The 16,470-nt window shown below is 37.5% G+C and overlaps 1 protein-coding gene across 10 annotated transcripts in view; it reads right to left on the reverse strand.

Moving 5' to 3' along the window:
• Rad18 (RAD18 E3 ubiquitin protein ligase) overlaps positions 1-16,470 on the reverse strand; it is a 199,852-nt gene that overhangs the window by 146,917 nt on the left and 36,465 nt on the right. For all 10 annotated transcript variants that reach the window (XR_015453336.1, XM_087216724.1, XM_087216722.1 and 7 more), the window contains one exon: positions 329-666. Coding sequence is in view for 9 of the 10 variants with exons in the window: in XM_087216724.1 (XP_087072850.1) it covers positions 329-666 (338 nt within the window). In the remaining variant the exon portion in view is untranslated. The remainder of the gene's footprint in view (positions 1-328; positions 667-16,470) is intronic.

A 16,470-nucleotide genomic window follows, 5' to 3' on the forward strand; every position in this document is an offset into this window, starting at 1 on the left:
AAACTGCCTCATTTTTTTCAGGGATCATGCTGAATTTCCACTCTATGAGAGAGAAAGAAAACAAACACATCTATAAGCAATGACTATATCCATCTCTGAGATTGTGGTAAGGTAAAGTCTGGTCTGTCTCTTCCTACTCCTTTCTCTTTAAAACTGCTATTTATTCTTACGTCATATGGAGAACAGAATTTCCATCAAGAAAATGCACATATTAGGGGCCAGGGATTTAGCTCAGTGGTTTCGCTGCCTGCTGCACAAGTGCAAGGACCCGAGTTCGATCCCCGGCACCCAAAAAAAAGAAAATGCACATATGAAAATAATCTCCTACCTTTAGCAACTTGTTTCAAAGAGGATGTAGAGGGTATCTCAGGTCTATTAGCATCTGAGGAACCAAGTGTCATCTTTTCTACAAAACCTGTCTCTTTGGTCTCTGTAGAAGGGCTTGTCTCTTTTTGATGACTGACTTTGCGGTCATTTTCTTTTATTAACAACTCTGATGTAGAATCACCAGTTTCCCTGATCAAAAACTTGTCCATTAACCTGTTGCCCTGCTTCAAAGATTCTCTGAAGGCTCCAGGACTCTGTACTTTGACAGCAAGTTTCTTTGAGGAAAAAGAAGCAGGAGATAGGGGTGGTGACTCTAAAGCAAACTGCAACAGATGATTCCTTGAAAAACAAAAAAACAGATAGAAATTAAGATATCAAATTATATATAATAAATTGATCGACATGAGCTGTTTTCTCACACCTATTTCTCTGAAATGCAAAACTTGTATCATACAACCCAACTAGAGTTTCTTCTAGAATAAAACAGAAAGTAATAAATCTTATTTAAAAGGTAATTAATATGTCTATAAAAAGAAATGGGAGAGCAAGGCATGGGGGCACATACTTATAATCCCCGCTACACTAGAAGCTGAAGCAGAGTTCAAGTTCTAAGCCAGCCTGGACAGTACAGCAAGATCTTGTCTTAAAATATAAATTTTAAAAGGGGTGGAGGTGTATAGCTCAGTGGTAGAGTGCTGCTTAGCACATGCAAAGCCCAGGGTTTAATCCCCAGTACCTTAAAAAAAAATGGAAATGGAAGGACTTTAGGATCTAGTCACAACAAAAAGCTGATAAGAAACTCTCCAGTTGCAAGTAACTGTAAAGTCTGGACAAAACATATAAAACAACTATTTATAGGCTCTAGAGATGAGTGCCCAAATTGCAACACAGAATCCACTTATTTATCGTAAAGTGCCAACACTGCAATTAAACCTGAACACTGAGGTTTTAGTTTAGAAAAACTCATACATGAACATCTTTTGTGTTAAAAGAAAAACATGTGTGCCACTGGTATGCCACCATTGCTCTAGAGTATAATCAACACAAAACTGTAATCTCTGAGAAAGAAGAGACATATGAAGTGATCCAACATTTCCCAGAAGTTTGACCTGGAAGCATTTTCTGGGAATTGAATATGGAACTGAGGGTCTAGAAGGGAGGAGAAATCTCACTGGGTAGAAGGAACAGAGAGTAGAGTACTAGGCAAAGGTGTCTTGGATGGGGCAAGTCAGACTGGGGGAGTGGGCGACTGCCATGTGGCAACCACACAAAGGGAACCCCAGAAATCTGCTTAGAAATTCTCATCCATCCATCATCACCTCAAGGGGCACAGCATACACAAAAGCACAGCAGGCCTGGCAGGAAGCAGACACCAGTAAACTGAAATTCCAAGACCAGCTTGAAAAGTTGTTGGTGTTTAAGCCTGGCCTAAGAGGAAAGGACCACCCTCCCCCCACCCCCAGAAGACCATGGATGTTCAAATGAGATGCCACAAAGGCCACACCTTAGGAAAAATGACCACCTTATACAAACAAAACTGAAATACTCAACCTAGCAAAGCACTACACCAGGATCTGACAGAACAACTTAACTATCGGAAGAAATTCCAGTATCTTTCAAAGGAAGATAATTTGAAACTTCTACAAGATTTTGTCTACAATGTTCAGCGCAAAAATTTAAAAATTACTAGACATGCAATGAAGCAAGAAAAAATAGCCACCAATCAAAAGGTAAAATATTTAATAGAAAGAAACCAGAGAGGAATCCAAAGAGTGGTGTGAATAGATAAGGACTTCAAAAGAACTATGATAAATACATTGAAGAAGAAAGAAGAAAATATACACAAATGGATTTTTTAAAAAAGATGTATTGAGAGAAGACTAAAATCCATAAAAAAGAATCAATGAATATTCTATAATTACAAAATACTACATCCAAATCAGATGGCTGTAACACTAGACAATATAAGCCAATAAAATAGATCAATAGAAAACACTCAAATTGAAGCACAGAGGAAAAAAAAAAAAATGAACAAGACAGGGAAAAAAAAAGTATGGTATCAAGATATACTCCGTATTTGTGGGAGCAGAAACAATGAAAAATAACCATTAGGAAAATCAATGATTGAGAATTTTCCAAACCTGAAGAAAAAAAAAACAAACTCAACTGATAGATTTCTCCATTGTATTATTTACATGAAACTCAATAAACAAAGATAACTAGAAGATCTCCAAATGTTAAGAAATTAAGCATCACAATTCTAAATAACCCAACTAATCAAATGATAATGGAAATTAGTTTCAGTTGAACATGTAAGTCTAACAAAACAATCCCTAGAGGGACAATTTTAATAGAGTAAGAAGAAAGCTGAAAAATCAATATTCTAGCTGAGCACAGTGGCACAGATCTCTAATCCCAGCAACTTGGCAGGCTAAAGCCTTGATTATGACTTCAAGGCCTGTCTGGGCAGCTTAGTAAAACCCTGTCATACACACACAGACACAGTCACACACACACACACACACACAGACACACACACACCCACACCCCTAAAATCAGTATTTTAAACTTCCAACTTTCTAATTTAAAAATCTGTAAACAATGTGCAAACTCAAGCCAAAGAAGAAATTGCAACAGAGGCTACTATAATGGAAAAAAACACAAGAGAAAAATGAACAAAGCCAAAATTTGCTTCTTTAAAAAAAAACCTTAACAAAATCATTAAATTCCTGCCAAGAACAACAAAAAGTGAAAATATAAATTTCCGAAACAAAGAATTAAAAGGAGATATCATTATGAGTACTTTATAAAAAATTTAAAATTTTGGGTGAAATGCATAAATTCCTTGAAAAACACTATTCATCAAAACTGATAAAGGAAGAAACAGAAAACCTGATGAAACCTTATTATCAATTAAGGAAACTGAAGCTACAATTTAAAAACCTTCCTACGAAGGAAACCCCCAGCCCAGATGGCTTCACTAGTGATTTTTCCAACATATTCAGTGGAGAAACACTATCGACACTGCACAGTCTAGTCCAGAAAACAGAAACTGATAGGTCTCCCACCACCTCAGCAGCTATTAAGTATAGTAGCTGACCTCTTCCTATGGTGCCTTGACCCCTCCTCTGTGTGACATCATGCCAAGATGGTTGCTCCCACCAAAGAACAAACCTTTCTTCCCAGCATGACCCTGTTCCCACCTAGACAGTAACCTAATACTCGCTCACCTCCTACCACCTAGTGACATCACCGGCTCCTCCATTCCCTAGTCATTACCTCACTCAACCCCGCCTCAGCCCCTACAAGCCCCACCCCAGTCTCTATAAAAGACTCTCCCTGCCCCAGCCATATTGCTTTTGTCTCTCCTTTGTTCAGAGACAGCCCGGCAGATCTATTCCCCTAATAAAGGCTTGTTGTGGCCTGGTCTGGTCTTGGTCTTCGGCCCTTTTACCTGACAGAAACGATAAGCTATTTCCCAACTCATGTTAAAGCATGACCTTGTAAAACCAGGTAAACATACTACAAAAAATAAAACTTATAGTTCAATCATCTCCTAAATATAGAAATAAAAATCCAAGTGAAATACTAATAAATAAAATCTAGAGACAAGTTAATAAAGTTTATTGTGACCAAGTGGGACTTATTCCAGGAAAGTGAGGTTGCTTTATTATTTGAAAAAGCAATAGCCGGGGATTTAGCTCAGTGGTTTCGCCGCTTGCAGGCGCAAGGACCCGAGATCGATCCCCGGTACCAAAAAAAAACAAAAACAAAAAGCAATCGATGTATTTCACTACATTAGCAAAATACAGTAGAAAGATGATATAATCACCTCAATAAAGGCTAAAAAAGTACCTGACAAAATTTAACATCCATTTATAATAAAAACACTCCAGAAAACCAGGAAAGAAAGGAAATTTTCTTAATCTGATAAAAGATTACCTTCAAAAACTGAAAGCGAGCTAACATCAACCATTAATTAGTGAAATGTGGAATGAGCAGTTTCCCCTTAAGACTGAAAACACGATAAGGATCTGCTACCACCATCTCTTAAAACTGTAGTAGAAGTCCCAGTCTAGTGGTGAGGCCAAAAACACAAAACAAAAAGAACAAAAAATACATATAAAGGTTACAAAGATTTAAGAGAAAGAAAATTTTATGTATGTAAAAATCTGAAAGAATCTACAAGGAAGTAGAATCAATATTCTACAAAGTACTGGCTATAATGTCAATAAACAAAAAATAATGTGCCTATACACTAGTGACCAGAAAATAAAATTTTTAAATACCACTTCAAATACTATCAAATATACTAAAAAACAGAATAAATTTAACACAAAGGTACAAAACCTATATCCTGAGAACTATAAAACATTGTTTAGCAAACTAATACTGCCATGCATGGTGGTACATATCTATAATCCCAGCTGCTCAGGAGGCTGAAACATGAGGATCTTGAGCCCAGGAGTTTTGGTTTTTTGGTTTTTTGGTACCAGGGATCAAACTTGGGACCTTGCGCTTGTGAGGCAGACACCGGAACCACTGAGCTAAATCCCAGGCCGGTGCCCAGGAGTTTTGAGACCAGACTGGCCAACACAGTAAAAGCCTAAATATAGGGAGTCGGGGTGGGGGGGGATAGAAAGCCTAAATAAGCGAAGAAATAGTCCATGTCCACAGACTTAAAGCCTCGATGATGTTAAGACATCCATTTTCTCCACATTTATTTATAGATTCAGTGCAATCTATACAAGCCACTTTTTTTAGAAGTAGAAATGATACATTTATTCTAAAATGTATATGGAAATCCAAAGGCCCTAGAAAGTTAGCAGTCCTGAAACGTAAAGTTAGAGAAACTGAATTACCAGACTTTAAAGACTTATGGTGCAGCTACAGTTTTAGAGATACTATAATATTAGCTTGTAAAGAGATTTAAAAAAAAAAAAAAAAAAGGAAAATAATGTGTCCATAAAAAGGTGCACACATATATACAATCATTGGGCCTGGGCAGGAGATTAGGGCATGAGTAGCTGACTAAGTGGGCATGCCTGATCAATCAAAGAGATCCAGGACACAGGCAAATAACACAGCTCTCAAGCCCTGCAAGTGGTACCAATCAGAGAATGCTATCCTCAATTCTGGCGTGAGATCAAGCAGGCTTTGACAGGACAGCCTAGATCTGACATCAGAATGCAGGACACAAAAGACTGCAGCTGTTAACCTCAGGGCCAGTGTGCTCTTTCTCAGTGGCCCACTCTCACTCTGCAAGCATACTTCTATTCTTCCCTTTAATAAATGTAAAATCTTGCTACCTCTTGTGCTTGTGTTGTCCAATTCTCTGTTCAGGACAACAAGAACTTGGCTTCAGAAGGACCCCACCGCACCCAGAATCCCAGTAACAGGCTGACTGCAATTTAGTGGAGGTCCCTTTGATAAATGGTGCTAGGGCAACCGAATGTTTGCTGAGAAAAAAAATGAATCCTGGCCCTTACTTCCAACATACACAAAAATTAACTTGAACAGGTTTGTAGACCTATATGTAAAAGGTAAAACTGAAATAATTCTAGAAGAAAACATATCAAAATATCTATGAGGCAGATTTCTTGGGCAGGATTTAAGAAGCACTAATCATTAAAAGAGAAGTAAACTTAACTTTATCAAATTTAAGCATATGCTCATCAAAAAACACCCTTAAAAATGAGAAGGGAGCCAGGCATGGTGGCATATGCCTGTAATCCCAACATTCTGGGAGGCTGAGATATAAGAATCTCACGTTGAGACCAGGCTGGGAAACTCAGGTACTCAGCAAAAATCATGTGTCAAAATAAAATTTAAAACTTTTAAAAAGAACTGGGGAGACTTCCAGGACAATGGCATAGTGGTAAGCAACAACTCAGCCTTTCCAAGATTCAGAATAATCCAGACACTGGAAAATGATAGATTGGGGAAGAAAAGAAGGAAAAAAGTAGACACCTGGGACCAACAAAGGATCTGATGGGAAAACTGGAGCCTAAAGAGAAAGTGAAGAGACAGACCACAGTGCAGAAAAAAGAAGGGACTTTATCCCTTTATCCACTTTATCCCTAGCTCATCTCACTTAGGGGTTAGTTCTTCACTGAACAAAAAAAAAAATGTTATTTTTTTAAAAAGACAAAACAGCAATTATTTTATTCCGCCTCACATTTTTATAGAAATTTACAAAAACTTCTCATTAAGATATCTTGCTTCATGTCACATTTAATTGCCAGCCATAAACTGAACTTCTCCAATTAATGGGTATAGCTAATATTTTTAAATGAATAATCAGGATTGAAGGAGGCATGAAGATGTGTAGAATATCAAGACTGTTGCATGAGCTGAATAAATGTTAATGGGGGAGCAGTCTTAACTTGTATGACAGTGAATTCTTCCACAATAAACTTTGAGCTTGGCTTCCAAGTAACACGGTACAAGTATCTGAGTGATTCTTCAAGTAAGAAAAATTAAGGCAACAAAGGAGAAACCATATTATGAGAGAAAAAGAAAGGAGCACCTCTAAGAATTAAAAAAAAAAAAGCTAAAAGGCACAGTAAAACAGAAAGGCAAATAGAGAAAAGCACAAAGTAGTGGTGATGCCAATCTTGGATCCCTGGAGGAAGACAACCTGATTGATTCTGCCCAGAAAGTTCTGGCAGCTCAGATGATAAAATAATAGATTGACAGTCCTAGCTTCAAGAGAAGCCCACTGCAAGCTGTGACCCATCTTGTCTGGCAGATTGGCTTTGAAATCCACTGCTGCGCACTTCATGTCTCAACTAGGAAAGTACAACCAGGAACCATAAAGAGATGTCTTACTGTTTGGGACTGAGCCTTTTGGCAGATTAGTAATCACAGAACTACCACAAATCAGGGACCATAGGGACACCTACTTGACTGGGTATGTGACAGTCATGAGAGACAGTCATGGAGCAAGAGAGATCGGTCACACACCTGCTAAGACATTTAAGCTCAGGGAGGTCAGGGTGTGGAGGGCACAGTGGTCAACAGCACCACCCTCTGTGGTGGAGTGAGAGAGGCCAGTGGATTGGTTGGTTCCCACAGCTGCCTCCTCCAGCCTGGAATGCAGTGGTCTGCTTGCCCTAGTCAGGAACAGGCCTCTGCTCAGATGCTTGCCTCACTCTCAGGAGCACAAATGGAGGAGAGCTTCTGGAGGGCAAAGGGTGTGGCTAAGTGGCCCAAATGGTGCAAAGTCATTTGGGGCTACCAGTGGCTCCAGGTATGCAAAAGGAAACAGAAAATAAACAAATCTCCAGCTCTGAGGCAGACAACACAGGATTAATGGGCCAGGCCAAGCAGGAAACATGGGACAGGGCTCAGCATTCACACAGCACCAACCTGTTTGATGGAAGCAGGAACTACTCACTGCCCAAACTCTGTATCTGATAGATCCCAATATTAGAGGTGCTAGAAAGAAACTTCTCCAATCCAAACACCACTGTATGGAGGAATTTGGGGAGACTCATTTTTCTTTTCTTTCCTCTTTCTTCTTTTAACAAATAAATAATTTTATTTATTTTTACCTTTATTAATTTTTAAGCCATTAAGTCATTCCATATTATTTACACCCCTTTTGATTCTGTTGTTATTCATGGTACAGTTGTTGATTTTAATTTTTTTTTACTATATTTCTGTATCTGGTTTGTTTTGTGTGATTGTTACTACTGCAGTTTGTTTTCTCTTCTCTGAGTGGTTCTGGGGATCAAACCCTCAAAATAAAGCCAATTACTAAGAAGACTCATATAAAAGATACACATTAGAACAGATGTGCAAATCTCAACAAAGAAACTCATAAACTATGAAAAAAACAAGTCACCATGATTCCTCCAGAGAATCCAAAGATATCAAAATGGGTGAAAAGCTGGAAAAAAGAATTCAAAAGAATGATTTTACAAATGACTAATGGCTTTAAACAGGATACAAACAAATCACTGAATAAATTAAGGAAGACAATACAGAATATGAAAGAGTAATTCAATAAAATCTATAAATGGACCAAACAAATCGTGGAAATGACAAGCTCACTAAGTCAAATGCAAAACTCAGTTGAAAACCTCACAAATAGACTAGATAAAGTAGAAGAAAGAATGTCAGGGCTTGAAGACAAGATTTATGAATTATTGAATTCAGATAGTATTTAAAAAATAAGAAATTATGAACAGAACATAAAAAACCTATGGGACACAATTAAGAGACCAAACCTATAAATACAGTAATCCGTTTAGACAAAAAAGTCAAGCAACACACTAAAGGCATAAAAAGCCTATTCAGTGAAATAATAGAAGAAAATGTTCCAAATCTTGGGAAATTTATGAAAATCCAGGAACAGGAGGCATTTAGAACCCCAAACATGACCAGAAAAGAATCCACACTACCTTATAATTAAACTGCCCCACGTACAGAACAGTGAAAAAATACTGAAAGCTAAAAAGTAGAATCACCAAGTCACTTATAAAAGCAAACTATTCAATTAAAAGATATAGTCTAGCTAACTGAATTAAAAACAAGATCCAAATGTGTGCTGTCTGAAAGACACTCAACTTGCTGGCAAAGACATATACAGACTGAAAGTGAAAGAAAGGATTGATGTAGAATGACATTCCAATCAAATAGAACCCAAAAGTAAGGATGAGTAATTATGTCTGACAAAACGGACTTCAAGTCAAAATCAGCTGGAAAATATGAAGAAAGTCACTACATATTAATAAAGGAAACACTCTACTAAGAAGAGATAGGCCCAATTACAATTAGTCCAGCTTCAACTAGTGCAACTAGTCCAAACAAAAAAAATCAATAAAGAAACATCAGACCTAAATTACACTATACATCAATCAACTGGGCCTAACAGACATCTACAGAATATATCATCCAACAACTGTAGAATACACATTCTTTTCATCGGCACATGGAACTTTCTCCAAAATAGATCATTATTTGTGGACTTAACCTTAACAATTACAAAAATATGGAAATAATTTCATACACCTTATCAGAATATGATGGAAACTAGAAATTAACAGCAAGAGAAAATATAGAAAGTATACAAACACAATTGAACAATATACTTGGATGAGCAGTAAGTCGTTGAAGAAAGGGGAGGGGAGAGATTTAAAAATTTCTAGAATCAAATGAAAATGGAAATACGATCTATCAGAACCTATGAGACTCAGAGAAAGTTTTAAGAGGCAAGTTTGTAGCTATAAGTGCCTACCATTAGAAAAACACATCTCAAATAACCTAACAATATTTCTCAAGACTTTAGAAAAATAAAAACTAACCCTCAAGACCTTAGCAAAATAAAAATGAATCCCTAAACCAGTAGAAGAAAAGAAAGAATAAAGACCACAGTAGACACACATGAAACACAAACTAAAAGAAAAATACAGAAGATCAAAGAAATAAAACAAGAATTGGTTCCTCAAAAAGATAAATAAAATTGATAAACTCTTAACCAGATTAACCAGGCCAAATCAAAAGGTAGAGAAGATATAAATGAATAAAATTAGAGCTGAAAGGGGGGCTATTATAACAGATACCACTAAAATCCAGAGGATCATTAAGGAATATAAAAACTGTATGCCAATATATCAGAAAATCTACAGGAATGGAATAATTGCTAGATCCATGGGACATACCAAAATTGAACCAAAAGGATATTAAAAATCTAAATAGATTGGTAATAAGCAATGAGACTGAAGCAGTAGTATAAAGTTTCCCGACAAAGAAAAGCCCAGGACTGAATAGATTCACTACTGAATTTTATCAGACTTTTAAAGGGAAACTAATACCAATGTTCCTCAAACTAGTCCATATAATAGAAAGAGTAGGAATTCTTCAAAACTCATTCTAGCATGCCTGTTAATACCAGCTCTTGGGAGGCTAAGGTAGGAGGACTGCCAGTTTTAAGTCCTACCTGGACAACTTGGCAAGACCCAGTCTCAAAAAAAGGTGGGACAGTAGTTCAAAGGCAGAGTGCTCTTGGGATCAATTAAAAGAAAAATCAAGAAAGCCAGTATTAACCTACTACCATAGCCTGATAAGGATACAACAACAAAAGAAAACTATAGACAAATATAATTGATAAATATAGATGCAAAAATACTCAAAAATTTTTGAAATCAAATTAAATATCTCATTAAAAAGATCGTACATAAAGTTGATTTCATTCCAGGGATATAAAGTTGCTACAACATACATAAGTCAATAAATGTATTTTTCTACATATATAGAATTAAGGATAAAATCAAGAATTAAAAAAAAATCCCACGATCATCTCAAATACAAGATGCCTTTAATAAAATCCAACATCCCTTCATGAAAAACCTGAAATGAGGTACAGATGGACCATACCTCAACATAATAAAGGATATATACAACAAATCCATAGCCAGCATGATACTGGATTTCCTCTAAAATAAGGAACTAGAAAAGGGTGTCCCTTCTCACCATTCATATGTAATATAGTACTGAGAGCTTTAGCCAGAGGAATCAGGCAAGAGGAAGAAATAAATGGAGACAGAGAGAGGGAAGAGGGGAGGAGGAGAAAGGGGAGATAGCAGAGGGGAGAAAGAAAACAAAACTCAGAAAGCAGGAAGTTAACATCCCTATTCAAAGATAATATAATTCTATGCCTAGAAACCCTGAAGAGTCCACCAAAATTCTCCTAGAACTGACAAGCAAATTCAGCAAATGTTACAACATTAATATACAAAAATCAGCAGCTTTCCTATATACTAATAATGAACTTCCTGAAAAAAAATCAGGAAAATTCAAGCCCAGCCTGGGAAACTTAATAACATACTCTCGAATAAACCTTTGTTTTTTTTGGTTTTGTTTTGTTAATTTTTCAAGGGCTAGGAAAGTAGCTCATGTGAAGGCCCTCAATTCAATTTCCAGCACTAGAAAAAAAAAAAGAAAGATAGAAAAAAGAGAAGGAGGAAAAGAAGGAAAGAAAGAGAGAGAAAAGAAAGGAGAAAAGAGAAGAGTCCCATTCACAACAACCTCAGAGGAAAAAAGAAAAGTACTGAAGGAAAACCTAACCAAGGATGTGAAAAGCTTCTACAGGGAAAATTATAATACACTGAAAAAAGAAACTGAAGAAGACATTAGAAGATGGAAAGAACTTCCAAGTTCACGGATTGGCAAAATTAATATTGCTCAAATGGCCATTCTACCAAAAGCCACCTACAGATTCAATGCAATTCCCAAAATACAAATAACATTATTTAAAGAACTGGGGGAAAAAAACAACCTAAAATTCACAAAGAAACACAAAAGACCCTGAAAAACCAAAGCAATCTTGAGCAAACAGAACAATGCTAGAAGAACCATAATACCCAATTTCAAAATATACTTCAGAGCCACAAAAACAGCATGGTATCTGCATAAAAATAAGACATGTAGACCAACAGAATTTAATAGAGAACCAAAAAATAAACCCTCACAACTAGAGCCATCTGATTCTCCATAAAGGTACCAAAAATATAGGTTAGACCCACCCCCAAATTTAAAGACCCAGTTCAAAAATGGGCATCTGAAATGAACAGACATTTCTCAAAGAAGTAAAAGCAGCAAATAAACATATGAAAAAATGTTCAACATCACTGGTCATCCGAGAGATGCATATGAAAACAACTCTGAGATTCCACCTCACCCCAGAAAGAATGGCTGCTTTCAAGAAATCAACCAATAACAAATGCTGGCAGGGGTGTGGGGAGAAAGGAACCCTTCTTCATTGTTGGTGGGAGTGTAGACTGGTGCAACCACTGCGGAAATCAGTGTGGAGATACCTCAAAGAACTAGGACTACAGGTCCCATTTGACCCAGCTATTCCTCTGCTGGGGATCTTCCCAAAAGAATTAAAAGAATCATACCATAGCGATATATATGCACCCATGTTTATAGCAGCACAGTTCGTAATAGCTAAAGCTTGGAAACAGTCCAAGTGCCCATCAACTGGAAACTTGATAAAGAAGATGTGGTTTGTTTATAAAATGGAGTACTACTCAGCCATAAAGTACGAGAAACTAGACTCATTTATAGCTAAATGGATGCACACTGAGGTCAAATTCTTAAGTGAAATAAATAGGACACACGTGTAAATGCTGAATAGTTTCTCTAGTGTGAGAAACTGAAAGTGTAAATAAGAATTTAAATGATTAAAATGAATAATTGATAATTGGAAATAGGAAGAAAAGGTCCAAAGGGGTAAGGGAAGTGGGAGGGGAAGGGGAAAGGAAAGAAGGGAAAGGAAAAATTATGAGAAAAGGAAAAAATGGAAACAAAATCTTTGTAAATAGGGAAGGGTGGAGGGGGGTGAAGGGCGCACAGGTAATGGGGGAAAAAATAAGAACCAAGATACATCATGTACAGGTACAAGCACCCAATGATAAATGTAAATGTATTGTATACCTAAATGTACCAATAAAAGAATTTAAGCAAAACTATATATATATATATATATATATATATATAGGTTAGAGAAAATACAGCTTTTTAAAACAAATAATGCTGAAAAAACTAGATAGCCACATGTACAAGACTGAACCTAGATCCTTATTTTTCAGCCTATATAAAAGTCAACTCAAAATGGATCAAAGATCTTAATATAAGACCTGAAACTTTGGAACTTCTAGAAGAAAACATAGGGAAAACACTTGAAGATACAGACAACATCTTCCTGAATAAGACTCCAATAGCTCAGGAAATAATAGCAAGAACTGACAAATGAGACTGCATCAAATTAAAGTTTCTACACAGCAAAGGAAACAATACAGTTGAAAAGACAGCCTACAGAATGGGAGAAATTCTTTACAGCTACTCTTCCAACAGAGGACTAATTTCCAGAATATATAATAGATTCCCAAAAACTCCAGAAGAACAAGTAATTCAACAGATGAATAAATGAACTGAAAACATATCAATAGAAACACAAATGGCCAATAATTATAGGAAAACATATTTAACATCATTAGCCATCAGGAAAATGACACATTGTATATCAAAACTGCACTGAGATTCCATCTCACCCTAATCAGAATGGCTATCATCGAGAATACACAAAATAATAAATGCTAGTGAGGATGTAGGGAAAAGGAACCCTTTTACACTGTTGGTGAGAATGTAAACCAGTACAGCCACTATGGAGATCAGTGCAGAAGGGCCTCAAAACAGTAAAGCTACAAATTCCATATGATCCAGCTCTACCACTCCTTGGTATATAACTGAAGGAATCAAAGTCAGCAGCATACTCATGTTTATCAAGGCACTGTTCCTAACAGCCACCTTTTGGAATTAGCATAGGTACTTATCAGCAGAAGAACAGATAAAGAAAATGTGGCATATATACACAATGGAGTATTATCCAGTCAGAAGGAAAAACAACATTAGGTCATTTTCCCAGCACTCCAGAGGCTAAGACAGGAGAAGCACTGGTTTTTGGCCAGTCTGGCTACATACTGAGACCTTGTTTCAAAAATATCAAAATAACAATAATAATAATAAATGATGATGATGATGATGATGAAAGAAATTATGTAATTTTCAGGACAGTGTCTGAAACTAGAAAACATCATGTTAGACACAGTAAGCCAGACTCAGAAAGACAAGTATTGCATGTTTTCTCTCATATATGGAATCTGGGCAAAGAGTCAACATAAAAGTAGAAGACTATTAGAGAAGAAAAAGGGGATGAGAAGGGAAGAGAGTACAAGAGGGTAATGGGGGAAGGACATAATCAAAGTACTTTATATACATGTATGAAAATGTGACAAGGAAACAAATTATTCTGTACAATATGTACTAATTTTTTTTTGGTACTGGGGATCAAACTCGGGACCTTGCACTTGCAAGGCAGCAGCAGAACCACTGAGCCAAATCCCCAGCCCACTAATAAAAATTTTTAAATTTAAGTTTTGAAAATAAATAAAGCCAAACTGGAAGGAAGGTTAAAAAAACCCTGAAGGATCTTTTCTCTACAAGAGGAAACAAATAAAAATATAGAACCACAATTATTAATAATCTCTTTTCCTTCCAGGATCTGGATTTGGTACTAGGAAGGTTCTAAGAAAACCTTTAATTTCATTATGACAAAGGAAAGCAAATGATATTCATCAAATAAAACTGTCACTAATGAAACACTTCCATGCTATGCAGTCCCTTCCAGATAAATCTACTCTAGAGACAACTCTCTTCATCTTTCTTCACAATTCAGATGAATTAAATTCTACAAATTGACTTTCTTCAGCGCATGCCAATAAAGACAATGGCAGGTAGTGGTAATGCTATGATAAAGTTATTCCCATGCTAAAATTAAAATTCATTACTTTATCTAAGTACTATCTCCTCCTAGCACAGAAATATACAACATAACAAAGTCTCTTGTCCTCATAAAGATTACACTAAAGTAACCAAAGAGTAAACATACACGTGTAAGAAGAGCTTTTAAAAAATGCCATCTGGAGCTGGGCATGGTGGCGCACACCTGTAATCTCAGCACTCGGGAAGCTGAGGCAGAAGACTGCTGTGAGTTCAAGCCCAGCCTGGGCTACACTGAGAGTTCAAGAACAGGCTCAACTACATAGCAAGACCCTGTCTCAAGAAATCAAAAACAAAACAAAAAATGCCAACTATAATCCCAGCACAGTGAGTTCAAGGCCCTGTGTCAAAAAAAAATAAATGAAACCAGGCATGAAGAGGATATTCTTAACAAGATGGTCAGAGAAGACCTCACTGACCATGGCCTATGAGACAAAGAGTCCAGAGAAATGGAGGGCTAAGCTGTGAGACACCTGTCAACTACAAGTAAAAGTTCACCTATAGGCACAAAGTCCAGAGCCACAGTAGTTAACACAAGTGATAAACAGCAAAAAGGCCTGGACGTGAATAAGCATAGGGTGACGGGGAGGACAGTAAAGTTACACAGGGATCAGAGGACACCAAGGAGAGGTCCTAGGCTTCTGCTCCACACAGTAAGGCAGAACTGCAATCTGGATGGTAAGTGTCCCCCAAACACCCAGGTGTTACGGGTCCAGTCCCTATGGTGGTGGGGTGGGGGTGCTGTGCACCTGTAAGAAGTGAAGCCTAATGGGACATCCTTAGGTCTTTGGGGGTGTGACTTCAAAAGAAGCCATGGGACTGTGGTCTCTAGTTCTATTTCCTGGCTCTAACATGTCTCAACCCAATACACACTCTCACCATGATGCCCTCATTAGAGGACTAATCGATGAGGCTGCCCATCTTGAACAGGAACTTCCAGAAATATGAGACAAAATAAAATTTTTCACCTCCCCCCCCCCGCCCCGCCCATGCACACATACTCTCTGAATTCAGGGCCTTTGCACTGAGCTACTTTTTTATTTTGAAACAGGGTCTCACAAAGTTGCTAAGTTGACAAGGCTGGGATTGAACTTGCAATCCCCCTGCCTCAGCCTCCCAGAGTGCTGGGGTTATAGGTATGCATCCCCGTACCCAACTAACCTTTTCTCTTTATAAAGCCTCAGGTATTTCATTGTAGTATCATAAAGCTGTCTCATCTGAAGCCACCACTGGAGTTTCAAGCATGATCTGACTTTTCACCTTAAAAGGACCATTCTGGCTGCTGTCCTCAGAGAGGACTGTAAGGGGGCAGAGGCAGAAATAAGCAGATCGTGAAAAAGTGGAACAGTTGTAGAGGCTGACTCCGGCTCGGACCAGATTCTGGATGATACTGCTAAAGAGATGCAAAGCAGCCAGATTCTGGAAGTATTCTCAAGATACAGCCAACGGGACTTACTAATGCACTGGTAGATAGTGTGGTATAAAAGGGAGGAGCCCAGTGGGGCTCTGAGGTTTCTAGGCTGGGTAACCAAAGGAGGGTGCTGCCTAGTGCTGAGCAAGACTGGGGAGCAGGAGGCTCCGAGCAGATGAGCAATCAGTTTTCTTTTGGACATGTTAAACAAGAGCTGCTCTTCAGAGAGCCAGGAAGAGATGTAAAATAAGCAGTTAGAGTGAGTCTAAAGTTTTGGGGAGAAATCTCACTGAAGACTTAAATTTGGAAGCCATGAATGTAGCAATGCCATTTAAAACCAGGAGATATTTTCTAATTCATATACCTTGAAATGAGCTGGGTGA

The sequence above is a fragment of the Heterocephalus glaber genome, unplaced genomic scaffold (genome assembly GCF_053883595.1).
Source record: "Heterocephalus glaber isolate CG9 unplaced genomic scaffold, H.glaber_assembly_v1.0 deba00000122, whole genome shotgun sequence".
Taxonomy (NCBI): domain Eukaryota; kingdom Metazoa; phylum Chordata; class Mammalia; order Rodentia; family Bathyergidae; genus Heterocephalus; species Heterocephalus glaber.